Genomic DNA, 20,837 nt, shown 5'->3' with positions numbered 1-20,837 from the left:
AATCTCATCCCTTAACCACTGTTCTGGAAAAAGCATACATTCCTTTTTAATTTCAGCTTGCAAACAATAATCATTCTGTTTCTCTGAAAAGTCACTGTATTTCATATTTCTCGTCCTGTGTGGTTTTGGGTCTTTCCTATCAGCTTGAAGCTCTTTGACAATCGAATGTGTCGAGTTAGATAATGCTGTCGCGTCCACCCCCTTTTCAAACAGGGACTTGGGCTTTAGCTACTGAGTATTTTTTGAACTTCCTCATTGTCGAATTGTCCCACAGCTCAGTTGTATTTTAAAATGCCATTGCTGATGGCACTGTTTGAGATGCAGTAGCGTTCGCTGTGTCTTGGTTAATGTTTACAAATGCCCAATGTCCTTCAAATGCCAGTACATTGTTGTTGTGTGGTTGTTAAGATGAAAAAATGTTGCTTTCTGGGGCCACAGTTCTAAGCCCAGGCTGGTGTTTTTAATTCCAAAACTTAAAAAAAAATTATTTTTAATTGAAGTCTAGTTGATTTACAATGTTGAACCAATCTCTGCTGTACAGCCAAGTGACTCAGTTATACACATATAGACATTCTTTTTTATATTGTTTTCCATTATGGTTTATCACAGGATATTCAATATAGTTCCCTGTGCTGTACAGTAGGACCTTGTTGTTTATCCCGGGCTGGTGTTTACTCCAGTTCCAATGGCAAATGAGTCTTTAAACATCTTTTTCTATAACAGAAGATCCAAACCAAAGGGAGATAAGAAGTATTTGAACTGGAGGATGTGGGGCGGACACAGCTTTCTGCAGTCAAGGGCCCTTTGCTGCCTCACATGAACAGGAAGGAACTTTGTCCCTCTACAAAGAGCCAGAGCCAAGTTGAAGGCATGCTTGTTAAAACATTGGACATCCACACTGATGTGATGTCACAGACGTGCAGTCACTGTGTGCAGGAGTGCCAGGCTCAGGGACGCGAACACTGGGCCCCAACCTGTGGCCCTCGGGTCCTTTCTGTGCGTGACCCCGTGACCTTGTGATGGTCGGCAGTGCTGTGGGCAGAGCTGTGCCACTAAAGCACACGGAAGCTGAGGTCACGGAGGCAGGAAGTGGCGGGGCTGGGATGCCAGCCTCACAGTCCTGATGCGCTGTTTTCCTGGCCCTACGACCTTCCCCAGGCACCCTGCTGGGCCCAGTTTTCCACATCTGGCGGCGGGGCAGGTTGAGGTCACGTTGCCTTCGGTCCCTGCACATCGTAGAGGCACAAATACACTGCAACCGACTGTGTCCTCCTGGCTGAGAAAAGTCTTTCCACGCTGACCCTGCGAGTTGAGGGCCAGTTACATTCCAACCAGTTGGGGCCGTCTCAGGGAGAGCAAGTACGGAAGATTTTAAAGGCCACACCGCTGAATCCCAGCGCACTGAGAGGGAGGGACGCTCTGAGCAGCCTGCACCACACCTACCTCGCCGGGCTCAGCTAGACTCCGTATTAGACTGAAAGCCCACTGCCCGGATTTCACCGCAGCCCTCAGAGTTGAGGTAGGTGTGGACAGCAGTGGAACACGACCCAGTAAGTGACGTTGGGGCCCTGAATTAGGTCAAAGATGGCAGACACCTCCCCCGTGACGGACGGCCCACCCCTGATCCCAGCACTGCTGCTACTGGGAAGGTGGTCTTACCAGGCTGGCCCAGGAAGCCACAAACCAGTGACCCCAGGAAGCTTAGGAGAAGTATCCCTGGCTTCCCTATACAATACCCAAAGCCCCACTGTACTTTGGCTATGAAAACACAATCTTAAAAAGAAAGCAACTGGACGCTCGAAGCATATGTTTTTATCATTTCATGACGCCGTCAGGGGCCAGGGGCCAGCAGACCTCCCAGGAGCCGGCCGCCGCCCGCCCGCTCCCTCCCCGCGGCTTGAGCCCCGACTCGGGGGAGGTGACCTCCGGGGCGAAGGTCTTCCGGGCGGGGTTCAGTGCCCAGCGTGCTGGCTCTGCGAGGCCCACGGGACCAACCGAGAACGCAAGGTCTGCCCCCCACTCCCTGAGCGCTCCTCCACCCCTTTTAGGTCAAGGTCGCGCAGCGCCCCTCCCAGCCGCGCAAGCGCACTGAGCCTCAGTGGCCTATCCGCAGCCCGCCGCCTTCCCGCCGCGCAGGCGCACTGATCCGCGCGCCGGGAGGCGGGACCGCGAGCGGCGAGGGGCGGGCCCCTGTTCCGCACTGGCCCGTCCGCCGCCCCGCCCACCTCCGGCGCGCGGCCCTTCCGGGCGGAGGCGCCTGGCCGGGGTCCGAGGTGCGGCGCGTCCGGCAGACGAGGACGACGACTGACCGGCGGGGCCGTGGCCACCATGGCGTCCGGCAGGGTCCGCGGGCCGACTCCGCGCTGGGGACTGGCCCTCGGCGGCGCCGCGCTGTTCCTGCTGCTGCTCCCGGCGGCCGCCGCGCAGGGTGAGGGCAGCCGGCGGGCTCGGGGGCTGGGGGGCGGGGGGGGGGCGGGGCGGGGTCGCGGCGGAGGTGGGGGACGGGGGGCGCGGTGTCGGGGTCAAGGGGGGCGGAGGGCCGGGGGTCGCAGCCGCTCTAGGTCGCTGCTCCGGGCCCGCGCGGTCTGCGGCCGGGGGGCTACCCGAGTGTCGGTCCGCAGCCTGGGGCGGCGGGCTCGGGAACGGTGGCGGGCCGGCCCTTTGTCCTGGCTCAGCATGCGGGGTGGTCCGGGACCGCGGCGTCGGCCTGGCCGAGCGCTGCGGCGCCACGACCCTCGGAAAGAGCCGTCTCGGGTGTGGCCTCGGGGTCGAAAGCAGAGCTGGGGAGCTCGCTTGTCCCACAGCGGGTGGGCGGCCGGAGTCCAGGGGCCGGGCCCTTGTGCGGGCGCGGCTGGTGTGTTGGGAGCCCTGCTCGCCTCGAGGAGGCCTGTATGCGGCCCCTACACCCGCCACTGTGCGGAGTAGGTCCCTCCGAGGAGCTCCAGGGATGGCGGCCGGTGCTTGCTGAGCCCGTCCCGCCGCTGGTTCCTGGGCTCTGCAGGCCCGCGCTGCGTGCGCAGGTGGGCGGCCTTGCTAGGCGGTCCCCCCTGTTCTCAGTAACTGACGGTCTGTGCCAGGTGCCGGGCCCAAGGTGGTGGCCGGCAAGTGGAGGCGACGAGTTCCTGGGGGGCCTGACCAGGAAACGGCAGTTAGAGTCAGGGGGTGGTGGTGAGGGGAGTGCATGACCTAAGGGCCCAGCAGTTCCAGAAGCGCTGGTGCTGGAGGGTGGCTTCCTGTAGGTGGTCTGCGGGCTGCTGGGAATCTTGGGAGCGTTGGATCTGGTGTGTGGCATCCCCGCGTGGTCGCTAGTGTGGGGAATCGAGCCGCAACCGACCTGGGTGAGCCTGAGGGGCCGGGGTTTTTCTCAGCGCCAGTTAGCTGCGGCTTCGTCACCTTCTGTTTAGCACAGCAAAGCACCTTTCCTCTTTGTGACCTCCTGGGGTGTCGGTTCCAGGGCAGGACTGCTTGAGTTTTTTCTCATCGCCTTTGAAGCGTACTGGTGTGTACGTTTGTGATATTATTCGTTAATGCAGCAGTCGAGTGGCACAGAATAGGGAACTTTCGGTCCAGATGGATTGTTCAGCACAAATGTGGTGTGAGTGCTTTTCTACCATACTGGGTGGCTGAGAGCCAAGAGTCCTCAGTCGCCGGAGAACCTCTCCTTGGTGGCCGCCGGGTGTGTGTTGTTAAAGTGGGTGTGTCCGGAAACGCCCCAGGTGTGTCTGACTGCCAGCTTTTCACCCCGCCCTAGCCCTGGACTTCAGGGCAGAGACCCCTGTGGGTTGAGTGGGCATGTCCTGTGGCAGTTTGGGAGTGAAACTGGACTCTAACCCTAGTGTTTCAGGAGAAGAGTGGCTCTTCTTCTAGCCACACTGAGCCTGGGCTTGCTGTGAGATTTTACCTCTTGTCATGCCTAGGAATGTGACTACACTATTTAAGAGACTTTGTTTTCCTCGCAAGGATGCTGTGTGTATTAGGAAAAATGACTCTAGAGAAACAGAACCAACGGGATATACGTAGCTATATAGAGTTATTGTGAGGGACTGGATCACGTGACCGAGGGGCCGAGGAGCCCCACGCGCTTGCCGCTTGCCGGCCGCTTTCCCGGAGAGCTGCCGAGTGAGTAGTGCAGGCCACACCTCAAGGCCGGGCAGCGGGGAGCCGGGGGATTCGGTCCAGGCTAAGCCCGAAGGCCCAAGGGCGGTGGGGGGGGGGGGTGGACGTCTGAGCTCTCACACAGAGAGCAGACTCCTCCTTCCTTGCCTTTCTGGTCTGTTCGGCCCTCGCTTGGTTAGGTGGTGCCCACCCACCTTGGAGAGGGCCAGGTGCTTGCATCCGCCACCAACTCATGCTCGTCTCTTCTGGAAACACCCTCACGGACACTACCAGAAACAGTGTTTGGGGAATTCCCTGGCAGTCCAGTGGTTAGGACTCTGCGCTTTCATTGCCGGGGGCTCGGGTTCCATCCCAGGTTGGGGAACTAAGATCCTGCAAGCTGCGTGGAAAGGCCACAAAAAAGAAAAAGAAAAAAAAATCTTAAAAATAGAAAGAAAGAAAGTGTTTTACCAGCTCTCCGGGCATCCCTTAGCTCAGTCAGGTTGACAGATAACATTGACCATCACAGGTGTGTGAGTTCAGAGACCACCATACCAGTCCAAACCCAGCCATGTCTAACGTCTGTCTTCTCTACTGTGCACTTGGGTGGGGGGGAGACGTTAGGAACTGACAAGGTGTTGAAGATCTTCAGAGGGAAGTTCACTGAATTAAAGAAGTTTCATGGGCTTTGGACCCCACTTTAATTGTGTGTGGGGTCAGACTCCACCCCAGAGTTTCATCTTTACATCTAGAGGGAAGGCAGCCCCTAAAGGGACCTCAGTCTTGTCCTAAACAGAGGGATCCAGAGGAGCTGGTGGTGGCCAGGGTAGCTGGGGGCGGGGCTCATTACAGTGGTCCTGCTGCTGAGAACTGGGGCTTCCAGGCAGGCTGCAGGGCACTGGGGGTGTGCGTGGGCCCAAGCCTTTGCCCTCTCTGCCCTCCTCACTCCCCCTTTTCTGCTGAGGCCGTAGGACAGCCGGGACTTTTTGTCCAGGTGAACTTTCTGCCTCGTTTCTCACATGAAATTGACAGCACGGGCACTCTCTGTGCCCTGTCACCATGTGGCATGGCCATGGTGCCCGGTTCTGGGGCTTTTCCACTGCTGAGGGCACTGCCGACTGCAGCCCTCTGGCCTGTTGTGTTCCACGGTAAATATACTTACTCATTTCCTTGTTTTTTAAAACAACACACGCACTAGTGTGTGTCCTTTTGTGCTTAAGCAGTGACTCACCCGGAACTTTAGGAAGGAACTCAAATGTGTCATGGGTTAGTGCGTCCTGAGAACCTTTTTTTTTTTTTTTTAACTTAGTTTCCCAAGAGCATGAGACTTAAGGTTGTCTAGTCATTGGTAAGGAGAGTCCAAGCTGAAGAGTCCTGGCCACGGGCCTTCCGAAGTCGGAACAGTGACATTCAGCGTTAGACCTCGGAAACTCAGGCCAGATGTTTACACGTCTCTGGCTCTCAGCACAAAGTTTTCTGTTTCTGGGATGAGATAAGATGCAGTGAGTGACTGCTGACGCCCAGTCTCTGAAGCAGCTGCAAATGGTTAACGTATTTCCCTGTCTTACTACGCAAAACACCCTGGTGTTTTCAAGGGCGAGGAGGGAACGACCTTTTCTCGCTCTGAACTGACTTTGGGAGGGCTGTTTAACATTGGCGTTTCTGGGTTGAGGACCTGCCCGGTTCCGGGTCATGCTGGGAGCAGGAGGAGGGTGAGGCCGACTCCTTGGCCCTTCCCCTCCGGGGCCTCTCTGTTGGCTCATCTGGCCTGTGACCCAGAGACCCCAGGGTGGACGGGTTTATGGTGTGTCTCTTGGAGCCGAGGTCTGTTAATTCACGCAAGACCAGTTGGCACACAGACTTTTAAATTGGAGATGCCTGAGAAACCATTCCCATGCTTTATCACCTGTTCCCTGGGGCCTCTCTACAGTGCTTTGTCGTGAGGTCCCCACCATACCTCCCCGCCCAGCGCTTCAGCAGAAACAGTTGAAGGAATAAATGGTACAATGAACTCCTGAGTCCCTTTCTGTTCTTACAGCCTTTGCCATATTTGCTTTGCTGCTCCTTGTCTGTATCTGCTTGTTTCTTTTTCTCTTGGCTGTGCCTGGCGGCTTGTGGGATCTTCCTTCCCTGACCAGGGATTGAACCCTGGCCGCCGCAGTGAAAGCGCCGAGTCTCAACCAGTGGACCACTGGGGAAGTCGCTGCCTGTTACCGTTGTCAGCAAACCGTTTGAGAGCAAGTTGTGATGTGGCCTTTTACCCTAAATTCGCCGGGGTGTATCTCCTGAGAAGGATGTAGCCAGGACGTGACGGTCAGGTCTGCACAGTGAGCGTGGGTACAGTCCTGGCCCCTTGATCTAACGCACGACCGTACACACAGATCACCGGTTACCGCAGTCGCGTTCTCGGTCCTCTGACCCCGGCTGGCGTGTTGCTCCTGGGTGTCGTGTCTCTCAACCTCTGTTCCCCTGGGATAGCTCCTCAGCCTGTCCTTGTGTTCAGAGGCCCCTCTGTGGTCCTGTCTGGTTTCCTCTGATTTGATTCGGGTGCATCTGGGGAGGATCCTGCACCCCTCAGAGGCACGTGCTGTCACTTTGTGCCGTCGTCCTGTCACAGGTTGTCTTGGTGACATCTCCGATCACTTTTCAGGTGCTATTTTCTGTTCACGAGTATAATTAGACGGGCGGGGGGTGCTCTGAGACCGTGCGTGACGCCTCGTCCCTCCGCAGACGGCACAGTGGTCTTGGTGTCCCTGTTTGCTGTGACCGAGACCCTTGGCTAGTTGTCCTTCTCTGTGTTTATCCTGTGTCCGTGTGAGATCGTGGGCGTTCAGGAGGTGAGAGTCCATTACTGTCGTTCACTCTGAGGCTGAGCTGTGCCACTTTGGCAAGGACGACCCCCTCCACGCTGGCTTCCGGGTGCTTGTGCCGCTGTCTGGCTCAGCAAGCTGTCCCAGGCTGGTGTCGTCCTGTCTCTGCCCCGGTTCTGGCGTTGTTGCTCTGCCTGTTTCCTTGTAGTGGGGACAGTGGCTGGAGACCAGAGACCTGGCAACGTGTGTGCTGTCCTCTCTCAGCCCGTTGGTGGACAGGACTAGGAATCCGGCTTGTGAGTGAAACCGTCCTCGGGGCTGTTCCCCCCTGTCGGTCCGCAGGGCCCCGGGGCCCCTCTCGGCAGTGCCCTGAGAAATGGAGGTATTTCGGGGGCCGCCAACTGGCTCTGCCTTCCTGGGGCTGAGGGAGTAAAGCAGTTTAGGATCAGCTTGAGGACAAACCAAGCAGCACTCGCCACTAGAGGCTCTGAGGAGGGTGCTAGCTAACACGTAGAATGAATGGTATGTTGTGACAGAGCGAGCTTTCGTTTCAAATAAAGTAGGGTTTTGGTTTTTAAAAATGGAACGTAAAGACTGTTGAATAGAAGAACTCTCCAACTATTCCACAGTAGCAGTTTACTGTATGAGTCCTGCTTAGCAAACATGAATACAATTGTAACTTAAAGCTAAAGCTCTTTTCCCTACATGTTATTGGGAAAATCGTGGAGCGTACAGGGGAGTTGAGAGAGATGCGCAGTGAGCACCCCGCCGCCCCCACCGCCAGCTCTGTCACGTTTGACGTTACAGACGCGCATGCGCCCCGCAGCTCCTCCCCGTGCACGTCACCGCTGAGAGCTCAGCGCTCGTCTCCTTCTTTTGAGAGCAGGTTTACATACAGTGAAATACAGGAATCCGACGTGTGCCATCCCGTGAGTTACACCTGTGAGACCCTGACCTCCTACAGGGCTCAGAACAGGCCTCTCCAGGAGGTTGGGGGCCCCGCCCAGCCCATCCCCCTCCCCCCCCCCCCCCGCCGCCCCCGAAGATGAGTCCCACCCATCCCCGAGCCCTGCGCTGCGGGCCTTCACGGGAGGCTTTTCCCAGCCCACGTCATTTGTAGAGTCATCATGTGTGGTGTAGACAGCGCACTTCTTTTTAGGGCTGAAGAGTGTCCCACGGTAGGACTGGACCAGTTTCCCTGTCCATCCTCCAACGGCCTCTGTCCCCTTGCCCCTTGGGTGCAGCGTGTTAGGAGGAGGTGGTCCCGGGGAGGGTCGGGTCCTCCATCCAGGCAGGAGGAGCAGGCCGCGCAGAGGCCCTGGCCAGGGAGCCACCTGGCAGCTCTCAGGACCAGTGGGGAGGCTGAGGGGCGTGCAGGGCGCCCGGACATCTGGGCCATTTTCATCTCTCGGCTGTTCCTGTACGTAAAGTTGCCATCAGCCCCCCTGTGCGGGTCTCCCTGTGCAGGTGTCCCTGTGCACGTGCGCTCTGGTTTGTCTGGGGTATGAGACTGAGAGTGGACTTGCCAAGTCTCGGCGGAGCACGTGTTTGTTTTTGAGCCGCTGAGCCTCACCGCCATTATCACCGTCAGTCTCTGTGATGCAGCCGTTCTGGTGGGTGTGAAGTGGGGCCCGACTGCGACTCTCAGGGGCCTTTCCTGGTGGCTGATGGAATGTGCTCAGGCCTCTTCCGGGTGTGTGCGTGTCTTAAGGGGTGGCGTGGGGTGAAGAGCAGCTGCGTGGTGGTGGGTGGGAATCCTTTATTGGTACACCAGCTTTTCACTTCTGCTTGGCTTGCGTTCCAGAGCTGTCAGCTGCTCGGGCTTTGAGCCCTTCCCGGAGCACCTGTGCAGTGAAGAGTGCCCGGGGGTGCAGGGGGTGCTCCGCAGGGTTGGCACCGGCGAGGGGGCCGCGGCCTGGCATCGCTGTGGCCTCTGGTTCCAGGGTGTCAGTGGTGTGTGACCAGGCAGGTGAGACGCAGGCAGCCGGCCTTGCTGGGCGACACCGTCTTCTCTCCCAGGAGAGCCCTGGGCTCAGGACCACACGTGTGCTGCTTGCGTGTCCTCCCAGGGCCCTGCCTGTAGAGCCTCAGTCTGTGCGCCGTGAAGGCTTGGCGCGGGAGGGGCCCTCCGCCTCCGGGTTCTGAGCGACACCCGCCCTACCCCTCCCCGCATCGACCCCGCAGATTCTCAGTGGTGTTTGCTCTTTGCCCTGCAGGTTGTTCTCAGAACACAAACAGAACCTGTGAAGAGTGCCTGAAGAACGTCTCGGTAAGTAGCACACGGTCAGCCAGCATGTGACCCAGAAGCAGACCCACTGTCTCTGACTATAGGGCCGCTTGTGTGTGTTCCGGGTTCTGTGGGCTGGGGTTTGTGGGGGCATTTTTCATGATGGCTCTTAACAGCCTTTCTCGGGCATATTAAACCATCTCGTGAAAGCTGCACACACCACTTGAGTGCTGTTCACATGCTCCTTCGACTCCTGAAATAAAACACTAAGTTTCACACAGCCCGGAACTTGTGTGAGCCCCCGGGGCCCGCAGGCGTGAGCAGAGGTGCCCAGCAGCAGGGTGGGGGCCAGGGAGGCGGGAGCACGTTTAGCCCCTCGTCTGCGACTGTTGACCTGTGCCCAGGGCTTTCCCGCGCGGCTCGCTCCACCTTGGAGGCCTCTTATCTCACAGATGGGCCCCGAGACGCGGCGGGTGTGCTCGGAGCCCTCCCGGCCCCCACTGGGCCCGCGCAGTGCTGAGGGGGCCGCGAGCTGGAGCGCCCGTGCTTGCTCTCCTTGTGTGGGCTTGGGGGGCTCCCAGACCACAGCAGGGTGCACACCTCCTCTGAAGGCCTGACCCCCACTCTGAACCCAGACAGGTGAGGTCAGAAGTGCAGATGAAAGCCAGGGCCAGGGTAGACCCTGCCACGTGCTAATCCTTAATGCACACGGGCTTCCGGAAGGATCTGCTGGCGCCCCTGCGTTGTTCACCACGTGCATGTACCTCATTAATCTAAAAAACAAGAGCGACAAACAGCCACGACATCACTGCAAAGAGAACTTATCCTCCTAGTGAGCTCATACGGCTTTCAGTAAAACTGTCATGTAAAAATGGAAAATTAGGTGTTTAAAACTCGAGCTGTTTGAAAATGGTGGATTTCCCAGAAATTGTTAAGCCAGGAAAGAACCACTGAAATGGAAGGTATCCTGAAACGGCCCGAATGAAGAGGGCCTCCTGCTGTCTGTCATTCTGAACACAAGACACCAAAGTGGACACTGTGCCAGTGGCCCTGGGACCCCAGGTTTCACTGAAACATTTTTTTTGTAATAGATTTTCACCCTAACTTGGGACCAGAACATACCATGACTTTCCATCCTGTTAAAACCTCAAAGAAAAAAAACTTAGTAAAATCTTTACCTTCAAGCTTGAAAATATCCTGAACGTCCTGACCTGGGTGGGTTGTTAGGTTGACCCAAACCTCACATCTGTGCCAGCGCCTGCCCGACTCTGGGCCCCTCGGCTGGTGTACTGGCCGGGTCTCTGCCGTGCGTCCCAGGGACTTGGGCACACCTGCCAGGTTTTCTCCAGCTCACTGATGCGGCCCCTCCCGTTGCGGAGCACAGGCTCCGGACGCGCAGGCTCAGCGGCCACGGCTCACGGGCCCAGCCTCTCCGCGGCACGTGGGATCCTCCCGGACCGGGGCACGAACCCGCGTCCCCTGCGTCGGCAGGCGGACTCTCAACCACTCAATCACTGTGCCACCAGGGAAGCCCTAGTTGCGTCATCTTTAACACAGCCAGCAGTAAGACAGACGGCTCGGTTCAGCCCTAGAGATCAAATTAGGATCTTTACGGGGTGGTGACCATGGGCGGAGACCACTGCAGCCGTGCCCGGCTCGGTCCCTCCTGCGCGGGGACGTGGAGAAGCGCACAGAGGCCTGCCTTCCTGCGGGCGGCTAACGCCTGGCTGCTCTGGGTGTTAGAAGGTGGTACCTTGGAAGGGAGGGGAGCATCCGGGCGGGAGGAGCAGGCCACGCGGAGGCCCCAGGCGGGGACCAGCAAGGAGGCCGCGAGGCAGGCAGGGCGCCTGGTGGAAGAGGTTTGGGTGAGGAGGGCCTTGGTGGGTCAGCGGCGTTGAGCCAGTGTTGGGGAGGGGGCCGGGGGGACAGCGGTGCGGCGGGTGGGGCGGGTGCAGGCCTGACCCCGGCACGTCTGCCCTTCAGCGTTTACGCGCCTGATGCCCTGTCATCACCTCTCGCAGTGTCTTTGGTGCAACACTGACAAGGCGTGCTTGGACTACCCGGTGACCAAAATCCTGCCGCCCAGCTCTCTCTGCAAGCTGAGCTCTGCGCGCTGGGGCGTGTGCTGGGGTAAGTCGCTGTCCTCATTGGCTTCTTGCAAAACTGGTGCCGTTTTGAAAATTCTGGTTGGCTCAGTTCATGTAAGCTGCCAGAAGTGGGGAGGTGGGGGAGGCCGGTGAGGATGGTGGCATCTGGGAAAGTGGCTGGCCCGGGTCTGGAGGCTGCCCTGAAGGCCCCCGCCGTGGCTCTGCTCTGCAGGATCTCCCCACGTCCTGGGGCCGTGCGGGTGGTGTGTCAGCACCTGTCTCGGTGCCCTTTCTCCAAGGGAAGCGATCCCTAGGTGAGACCCAGGTTGTTTCCTGGGTGGCCTTTTGAGTTGGTTTGTGGTGTGTGTTGCCACATGGAACTCATTTTTATGAGCTGGGCTTATTAATCCTTTCCTTTATGACTTCAGGTTTGGGGCCAGCGGGAGGCCGCCTGGCTCCAGGTCATAGGAGTCAGTGCTCTCGCAGAGAATTGTGATGATCTGTTTTATCTGACTTTTTTCTAATTGATGTCCATCTCAGAATCTGTCAGCCTCCATCTGAAATGACTCACTTTTGATTTCACCAGCTGAAACCCAGGGGACCCAGAAGTTTGTGTCTGTGGGAGCGTGTGTGTTTGGGTGCGTGTACGTGTGCAGACACACGCGTCACATCCTTCCAGCTGGCTGTTCCCTCTGCTGCCCCCACTCCAGAAAAGCTCCTTGGGCCACACGGCCATCTGCTGCCATGTTAGCGGCCGCCTCCTCCATGGAACCTTCCCTCCCAGTCTGTTCGCAGAGACGGCTCCCACACCAGGGAACCAACTATCGGCATCTGGGACCTTAACTGTTAAAATGTTTTTAAACTGAAGCATGACTCTAACACAGTGCACACGTGAGCCCTCGCTCCCTCTCTCCGGGCCCTGGACTCCAGAGGGCACGCACACGTACACGTGCAAGTGCAGACACATGTGTGCACACATGCACGTACACTTGTGCGTATACAAATGCCCGTGTACTCAGTGGATTTTCACGTGAGTCTCTCTGTGGGTTATCGCCCCTCAGCAAAACACACAGACCACGTCCAGCGCTCGCCCGTCCCTCAGGACACTGTGGGCGACCGCCGCGGTGCACTGGTGGACACCGGGCTGAGTGCGGGCTGCCGTGTGCTCCCGCGTGGGCTGGACACAGACGCCCACCCGCCCTGGGCACGCGCTTAGGAGCAGACTGCTGACTGGTACCCCCTTCGTGTCCAGCCTGAGTCGGTCGGCCACACATTTCTCAAGAGTGGCTGCCCCAGTTGACGCCGCCCCAGGCAGCATGGGGGCACACGGGTTCACGGGGGGTGAGCAGGGGTTCTGGGGGGCAGACTTTGTAGTAACAGGAGGGTGCGGCGCTCCCGGTTCCTGAGAGAAGGTGTGTGGGCCTTGTCGGGTTTATTCCTCGGGCCTGCAGAGAGCTGGGACCTCATCCTCAGGAGCCGAGCGGGTGGGGCCTGGCGGTCAGGCCACTGGAGACCCTCTTGGTCCACCCAGTCAGGGCAGCACCTCACACTAACTCAGCCCTGTGCTGCAGGTGCTTTTATTCTTACAAGTAACTGTAGAATCATCTTAACCAGTTCTAGGCAAAATTGGGGTCGTGATTGTAACGACCTTAAATATATATGTTCAGGGGACTTCCATGGTGGTTCAGTGGTTAAGACTCTGTGCTTCTACTTCAGGGGACCTGGGTTTGATCCCTGGTCGGGGAACTAAGATCCACATGCTGCACAGCTAAGCCAGAAAAACAAAGAAAACACACACACACACACACACACACACACACACACGTTCAGTTGGAGAACAGCAAGATCTTTACCGTTTGAACCCTCGTCTGGGAACGGGTGTCTCTCTCCATTCAGGTCTAGTACGTCCTAGAGTAGATTTCTCGGAAAGAAGCCCATAGTTTCGTTTCCCATCATGGTGGGATTTCTGTTTCTGTTTTATAACTGGGTTTAGCTGCTGATCAGAAAAGCTCTTATGGGGGTAGGTGTATTTTAGAGCTACCTGTCTTACTGGTCTCATGGGGTTTTTTGTTTGTTTGTTTTTAAATTTTGTTTATTTTGGTGGCACTGGGTCTTAGTTGTGGCAGGTAGGCTCCTTAGTTGTGGCTCACTGGTTCCTTAGTTGTGGCTCACGGGCTCCATAGTTGTGGCATGCAGACTCTTAGTTGCAGCATGTGGGATCTAGTTCCCTGACCAGGAATCAAACCCACATCCCGTGCATTGGGAGGTGGATTCTTAACCACTGCGCCACCAGGGAAGTCCCTCGCCAGTGTTTTTTGTTTTGTTTTGTTTTTTTTGTATGCGGGCCTCTCAGTGTTGTGGTCTCTCCCGTTGCGGAGCACAGGCTCTGGACGTGCAGGCTCAGCGGCCACGGCTCACGGGCCCAGCCGCTCCACAGCATGTGGGATCTTCCCAGACCGGGGCACGAACCCGCGTCCCCTGCATCGGCAGGCGGACTCTCAACCACTGCACCACCAGGGAAGCCCCCCTCGCCGGTTTTTAAAGTTGATTGTTCTTGGGACTTCCCTGGTGGTACAGTGGTTAAGAATCCATTTGCCAACACAGGGCACACGGGTTCAATCCCTGGTCCGGCAAGATCCCACAGGCAGTAGAGCAACTAACCCTGTGTACCACAACTACTGAGCCTGTGCGCCACTACTGAAGCCCACGAGCCTAGATCTCATGCTCCAGAATAAAGAGAAGCCACCACAATGAGAAGCCCACGCACTGCAATGAAGAGTAGCCCCTGCTCGCCGCAACTAGAGAAAGTCCACGTGTAGCGACGAAGACCCAATGCAGCCAAAAATAAAATAAATTTATTTTAAAAAATAAAAGTTGATTGTTCCCGAGTTCTCTAGTCAAAAATTATGCCACCTGCTTGTGGCGGTCTCCTGTTACTACTGTATCTTGCAGTTCTGGCACTTCCAGAACAGTTCAGAGGAGGAAAAACCACATGGTTCAAAGCTCAGAAGGCAGGGTGAGTGCTGTCACACTGGCAGCCTGGGGGGGGGGGGGGTGGCTGGGGGCACTGGGACATTGGTGTCTCCCTCCCCGACCCGAGGAAGAACTCTCACCTTCCAGACCCCAGCCCACCCCACCTCCCCCCAACCAAGAAACCAGTGGCACCGGAGCTTACGAGCTCTGTGTGGCCCGAGGCCGTCCTGTGATGGTCGCACCGCTGTCCAGGGCGGGGTTGTGCTCACTGGGAGGTGTCAGCCTGTCCTGTGATGCTCTCCGGCTTGAATGGAGTGGAAAAGTACCGACTGACTGGTTTTAATTTGTAAATCCTCAAGAGAAGTTGGAAAGAATTGCAACTTGTTCTGAGTGTGTTTGGTCTGGACAGGAAATCACAGTCACCGTTTTCCAGCCCCTGGGCGTTGGCCTTGGCCTTGGCCGGGGCCGCGGCTCCAGCTGGTGCTCTGCCCGCGCGGGCACACGTGTGTCCTGTTGGCAGCTTTGACTTAGATAATCACGGAAGCCGCGTCGGGCTTAGCATCCGATTCCATGAGATTGAGTTTCAAGTGTCGTAGCAGCTGAGTGCACTGCGGAGCTTCTCTTTCTTCCTGGTTTTGTTAACTTTTCTCAGGTTGGAAACAGCCTTTCAGCATCAGCTGATGAGAAAAGCTACCTGTTGCTTCAGGTTGATGGAAATGGTGACTAAGTCACAGAAGCAGGCTGGAGGAAGGCGGGGGTGTCCTCGTCAGTCCGTCCCCCGCCCCAGCCGTCCCCCACCCCAGCCGAGGAGGGGGCGCGGCCGTGAGCCAGCCCTGACTGCGCCTTTGTACTGGCAGTGAACTTCGAGGCCCTGACCATCGCCCTGTCAGCGCTTGGGGGCGCCCTGCTCCTGGGCGTGGCCTGCTGCTGCGGCTGCTGCTGCTGCGGGAGGAGGCGGAGCCGGCGGCCCGACAAGAATGAGGAGAGGGCTGCTCGGGAGCGAGAGGAGCGCCGGGTCCGCCAGGAGGAGCGGTGAGGCCCTGCGACCCGGGCGCGGTTACTCGGTCCCACTTTCTCCACGTGGAAAAGTCAGGACCGTGTCGGGCGTCCAGGGGGCTTCTCGGTGGTGGCGTGGAGGGTGGGTGGGAGCCGCGTGGCAAGGACCTCCCGGGCTTTGGGGCTGGGCCGGCGAGGGCTCTGGAGGCCCGTCCGGTTCTGAGCCCGCAGGGGCGCAGCAGGAGGAAGGCTTCTGCCTGGGGTCACCCGTCTGTCCGAGGCCACACCAGGCCTTTCGTGTGAGTAGTGCTCTGGTGACCGTGCGTCCCAGGTTCCGGAGCCCTTTGGCGTGTGCGTGGTGGGGCTGGGGGGCTTGTCAGCCCGCAGCTGCTGGGGCTGAGGCTCCTGCGAGATCCTACCCATCCTCGGAACCAAGCGTAAGGTGTTTGCTGATTGGTTCGTTTTCGTACGGAAAAAATGCCTTCGATCGCAGTACGGGGTATTGGAATTGCTTTTCTTGAAATGAAGGGGTCCGTGCTCAGCACCCTGCCCGTCCCGGTGGGAGCGTGGCCGTGGCCACATCGGAGACGCCACCACCCGGCTCTGGCTCCCGGAGGCCACAAGGGAGTGAAAGGCACAACTGTTGGGGCTTCCCTGGCGGCCCAGTGGTTAGAGCTCTGCGCTTCCACTGCAGCGGCCCCGGCTTTGCTCCCTGGCCAGAGAACTAGGATTCCCACAAGCCGTGCAGGCAGACACACACACACACGATGTTTACACTGTAACTTGCTGCTGAACGAGATTTCTGTGTTTTCTAGGAGAGCAGAGATGAAGTCAAGACATGATGAAATCAGAAGGAAATATGGTGAGGATCGCCTGGCTCTCCATTTCCGTTGGCAGGAGCTGGCCTGGCCGTCTGGGCCGTGTCCAGCACCCGGCGGGCTCTGCTGTAGGGTGTGGGCTGCACCAGGAGCAGCACCCTGTAAGACGGGGCCTGCGATTGTTTCTGCCTCTGCCGGCCTTCCTGGCACCTGTTTGCTCGTGGAGTGCTGTCGCCCTTTCCCACCTTGTGGTCTTGTTTGCCCTGCGGTGGGGTGAGTCCCTTACCTGTGGGGCTTTGCCCGCCTTCTCCCTTGTGCTGGAGTTGCTCCTGGCCCGCCTCCTGACCGAGTTGGCGGTAGCCACCCTGAGGCCTTGGACCGCTGCTTTCCCGGGAGCTGTGTCCTGGTTCTGTTCTGGGTTTTTGTTTGGTGAGGTTTTCGGTGGGGGGACTATTTTTTCGGTGTTTGAGAGCATTGAACCTGCTCCTGTATATAGCTGGCTCTTTACTGATTTTCAAACCACCAATATCATTGGTGTTTTCTGCTCCCTGGCAGTTGGTTTCCAACGAAATTTGGAAATCATGGAAAGGAGCTTTTTGGCATCTGATTAACAATGTAAATAAAAGACGGGGTGGTTGTGTGCTCGTGTGCGTGTACAGACACACACACACACACAAACACACAACATAGCACAGGTAGCGATGGGATCCTGGACCTTTCCCCGGCCTGCACGAGGCCTTTTTTGGAACAGTCACAGATTCACTGTGTTCCTATCTTGGAGCTGGGCAGTTGCCCTTTGATTGCACTGATAGAATTATCTTGTGCCCTTTGTGTAAAGCTGGCCTGGACTTTGGAAGGAAGCTTCAGCTGTGTGGAACCTTTGCGCTCCTGGTGGGAGGGGGAGGGAGGTGCTTGGCCCTATTAACACCAAATGTACCACAGACGAAACCATCTCTTGACTTTAGAAGGCCTTTGTTTGCTTTATCACAAAGCAGTTTATGTCTGTTTTTCCCTCTAAACTAGAAGTAGAGCCCGGAGCTGGGGGTTTGGGTTTTTTTTTTCCCCAACAGGGGCCTTGACAAGACTGCTCGTATTTGGTGTTTGGCACATGATAGTTTTTTACAAAAAACCAGCTGTGTGCTCCGCGCCCCCCCCCCCCCCCAGGCTGAGCTCTTCCCCACGCCAGGCTGAGCTCACCCTGTTCCCCTGACAGAGGGCATTCTCCACTCTGCCCTTACCTTTCCCCCGTTGTACCCCACCCCTCAAAACCCTGTGGTAAGTAAATTTGTTGCTGTGGCTCTGGATAGTTGCATGTACAGTCCAGACGTTTAAAGAGGGGAGAGGGTGTGTTTCCACGATGCAGGGAGAAAACTCTGAGTCTTTGGGTACTTAGCTCCTTCACAGTTAAACTGACGGTCACCTTCTTTTTGTGGCCTTAATTCTGAAAGTTAATCAGCATTTATAAGAATATCTAAAGTAAGGTGGTTTGGTTTGGTTTTTCTTCTGTATAATTTAGCCAACCACTGAGGGAAGAAATGGTGGCTTTAAATTTCTTATTTCTCTTTGAGAGAATCAGCAAACAAGTCTATTTCTTAGGATCTGTGTTTCTTGGAAATAGTGCTTCCAATAAATTCCACTTCAGTTTTAAAGTCACCTGAGGTGTGACTTTCACGAAAAGGTTAAGGGTAGTGTTTGAACCTGCTTAGCATACCCATCTTCCTTTTGGCCTCAGTAGATCTTCGTATAAGACACCACGTGTTGCTTTCTGACCCTCGTGTCCTGTTGGCTGAGTGCATTTCTAATCAGGCCCGTTTTGTTTTCAGGTTTGTTTAGAGAAGAAAACCCTTATGCTAGATTCGAGAACAACTGAGATGCACTTCGTGGCACGGCGAGCGGTCTCCACGCCTTTCCTCGGGCTGTGGGTCAGCAGGGACCCGCTGCCCCGTCCACCTCTGACCCTGGGGAGGGAAGATGCCCTCCAGGCCCAGGCCTGGGAGCTTCTGTTCCCTCTTCTCTGATTTCTGTATTTAGTCACTTAAGACTTTAAGACTGTCAGGGCTTTTCTGTTGTTCGTTTGGGGAGGAAACTGCACATCCCAGGCCTCTGCTCCGTCTGCGAGCCAGTGCAGACCGTCTCCCTGCGTCCGCGCCCGCGCAGGAAGTGGGCCGTCTGCAGTCCGTCTTGGGGCCACCCCCAGCCCCTGTCATTTCCCCAGAAAAGCACAGGCGACTTGCCGTTGACATCGGGGTACAGGACGCAGTCGGACGAGGGTCTGCTCTCTGACCTTTTGACCGAACAGCGTTGAGCGGTAGTTAAACTCACCGTGCGTCTTTGTTTTTTTTTTTAATCTTGGATTTTATTCTCCCACCTAAAAGATTCCACCAAAAACCTTTACTGTCAAAGTTCAGGCCACTTATGGGATGATTTTTTTAGTGTGTCTCTTTACTGGAACATCAAGATATTTTTCCAATAAAAGTTTGAATTATAAAACCTCTCTGAAGGGCAGTAGTCGGTCAGGTGCTGGTGTGTGGATGGCGGGGGGCGTGTCTAAGAGGCACCGCCTGCCTTCTCCCGCCCCGCCCCGTTGACCACAGGCCCCGGGCCCCAGGGGCGGAGTCTCCTGAATCAGACCCTCCCTGCCGCCTGCACCTGCGTTGGTCACCTAGGGCTCTTGGGTGAGCGCAGGTCCGCCCTCGGCAGGCAGGGGCCTGCGCTGGCCAGGCCCCGCGGGGCCGCTGATGGGATCTCCACGCACGACAGACGCTGGCGGTTGTCCTGCTTGGCCGACGACCTGAGCTCCCGGCCTGCTCCTCTGTCTCAGCCGTGTTCTGGGAACTTCCTGCAGTGGCCACACGTGGTGGTTCCGTTTCTTCCGGATCAAGACGCATGACTGCAGTAAAGGGTCTGAGCGCTTCCTGGCAGGGACAGCAGACCGTGGAGTCACCGTGAACAGCCTGTCTTAAATCTGAAAATAGTCCTAGTTGCCAAATTGCTTTGAATGTGAAAACCGCTGAGCTTTGGGGAGGCGGGTGAACAAGTACATGAAGTGAGTTTGTGCGGACCCCGTGATCAAAGGACATGTCATCGAACGGTTGCACGTGACTTGTTAGTTACACAGGTCTGTTTGATTTAACAATTCTACCTTTAAGTTTCACAAACAACCTTTAGCAAACTCTTTAGTCTTATTTCTCTGGTTTCTTGGGCATTTGGTAGCAATGAAAGTATTATGAAACATTCCTAAGTATTTTGTAACAGTTTGCAAATTTTTACTTTCTACTGTTTGTTCATAAAAGAAACTTTGTGATAGACTTCCGTGAACCTTGTATTAACACGGTAGTTCGTGTGGATGTAAAATCGCTCTCTGGACTTGAGGCTGCCGAGCTGAAAGCAGAGCCGGGTTGCTAGAGCGAGGCGCGAGGCGTCACAGCGGGCGCCGACCCCCCGCACAGCGCGGAGCCCGCCCCGCGAGCGTCACTGTAATCACGAGCTTCTGAAATGGTACTAAGAGCAGCCAGAAACTGTAACCTCCGGGAGACCATAAGCCTGAGTGCCTTAATCTTTAACCAGTTTCCAATCAGCAGATTAATACACGCTTCTGTTGACTATGCTTTGCGTTCCTTGTGTTTCATTTCTGGGCGGTGTGGGCGTGACTGCGTGCGGAGTGAGGACAGTGGGTCGGTCCGGGTAAAGATGGGCTTCTGCTCCCGTCTGTGTGACACCCGGCCGGCGGGGATCGGCCCCGCCTGTGTTCCTCCTGCGGCGCTGGGATCGGGTACAGAGAGCTCCAGCGGAAGCAGCTGTGCCTTTGAGCTCGGAGTCCTTGGCTCGGCTGTTTTGAAGCAAGTGACCAGCAACAGACATCTCCCACCCTAATGCCCAGGGGGAGTTTTGAGCCCGAGCCACCCGTCTCCCTGCTGGGCCCTTCTCTGCTCCAAACTGCAATGTTTCGGTTGGCTTGGCCTCACTGTGCGTTGGGCACAGGAACTTGCCTTCGGTGCCAGGGCTGCTGACGGTGACTGGAAGGGGGCGGTGGGCACTGCTGGCCCCTCCGGCCGCCCCCGGGAGGAGGTGGAACGATCCACACCCAGGACCGAGTGGCTCAAAGCCCCAGCCCAGGACCCGGCTCCTCGGGAAGGGAAACCGCGGTGGGAGCGAAGCTGGCTGGCTGCTTGGGGGAGGCGGCCCCCTTCCCAGGAGGGTCCGGCCGCCCCCTGCCCAAGGGACGGAGAGGTCGTGCCAGCCGGTGAGGAGCCTGTCCGCTCGGCGACTCTGACCCCGCGGTCCTGGGCTCCTTCACCCGCTCTCCCTGCTCGGGCTCCCCCAGGCCCCGGTGACCCCGACTCCACATTCCCGCCCCTCGCCGCGAGGGGGGCGCCGGGGTCACGTGCCCTGGGCCGGGCGCTTCCTCCCGCACCCTGGGCCACACGGGTCCTAGCTGAGCGTCTGGGCTGCCGCCGCCTCCTGGGCACCAGCCCCACCGCCTCCAGGGACGTCGGAGCGCGCTGCGGGTGACCGGACCAGGAGGTCGCCCGGCCGAGGTCAGCGTGGAGGCGCTCTGCCCTCCCAGCCCTCGGCCGGCGGGGTCGGGAGAAGAGAGCGAAGCCCGGGTGCCAGGAGCGGCGCCCCCAGGGCCCTGGCTGTGACCCACAGCCGTTCTTCAGGACCCGTGCTCTGTAACAGCCACAGAGGGGCTCAGCGGGCCGTGGGGTATCTGCTCAAGACAAGCACCGCAGACTCGGGGCTTAAACAACCTACGTGTATCGTGTCACAGTCTGGAGGCTGGGAGTCCGAGGCCCAGGGGCCGCAGGGCTGTCCCTGCCGAGGCCTCTCT

At 57.4% G+C, this 20,837-nt stretch overlaps 1 protein-coding gene across 1 annotated transcript; it reads left to right on the top strand.

Moving 5' to 3' along the window:
- The first annotated feature begins 2,212 nt into the window (after positions 1–2,212).
- Positions 2,213–19,613, top strand: PTTG1IP (PTTG1 interacting protein). The gene is made up of 6 exons (XM_059065392.2): positions 2,213–2,428; positions 9,122–9,174; positions 11,154–11,262; positions 15,050–15,224; positions 16,004–16,050; positions 17,830–19,613. Exons 1-6 carry the CDS (start codon positions 2,329–2,331, stop codon positions 17,874–17,876), a joined length of 531 nt encoding a protein of 176 aa, XP_058921375.1. The 5' UTR covers positions 2,213–2,328; the 3' UTR covers positions 17,877–19,613.
- The last annotated feature ends 1,224 nt before the right edge of the window (positions 19,614–20,837 follow it).

Source organism: Kogia breviceps, chromosome 5 (genome assembly GCF_026419965.1).
Source record: "Kogia breviceps isolate mKogBre1 chromosome 5, mKogBre1 haplotype 1, whole genome shotgun sequence".
Classification (NCBI taxonomy): domain Eukaryota; kingdom Metazoa; phylum Chordata; class Mammalia; order Artiodactyla; family Physeteridae; genus Kogia; species Kogia breviceps.
The sequence above is the reverse complement of the archived record's forward strand: the minus strand, read 5'-3'. Positions and strand labels throughout refer to the sequence as shown.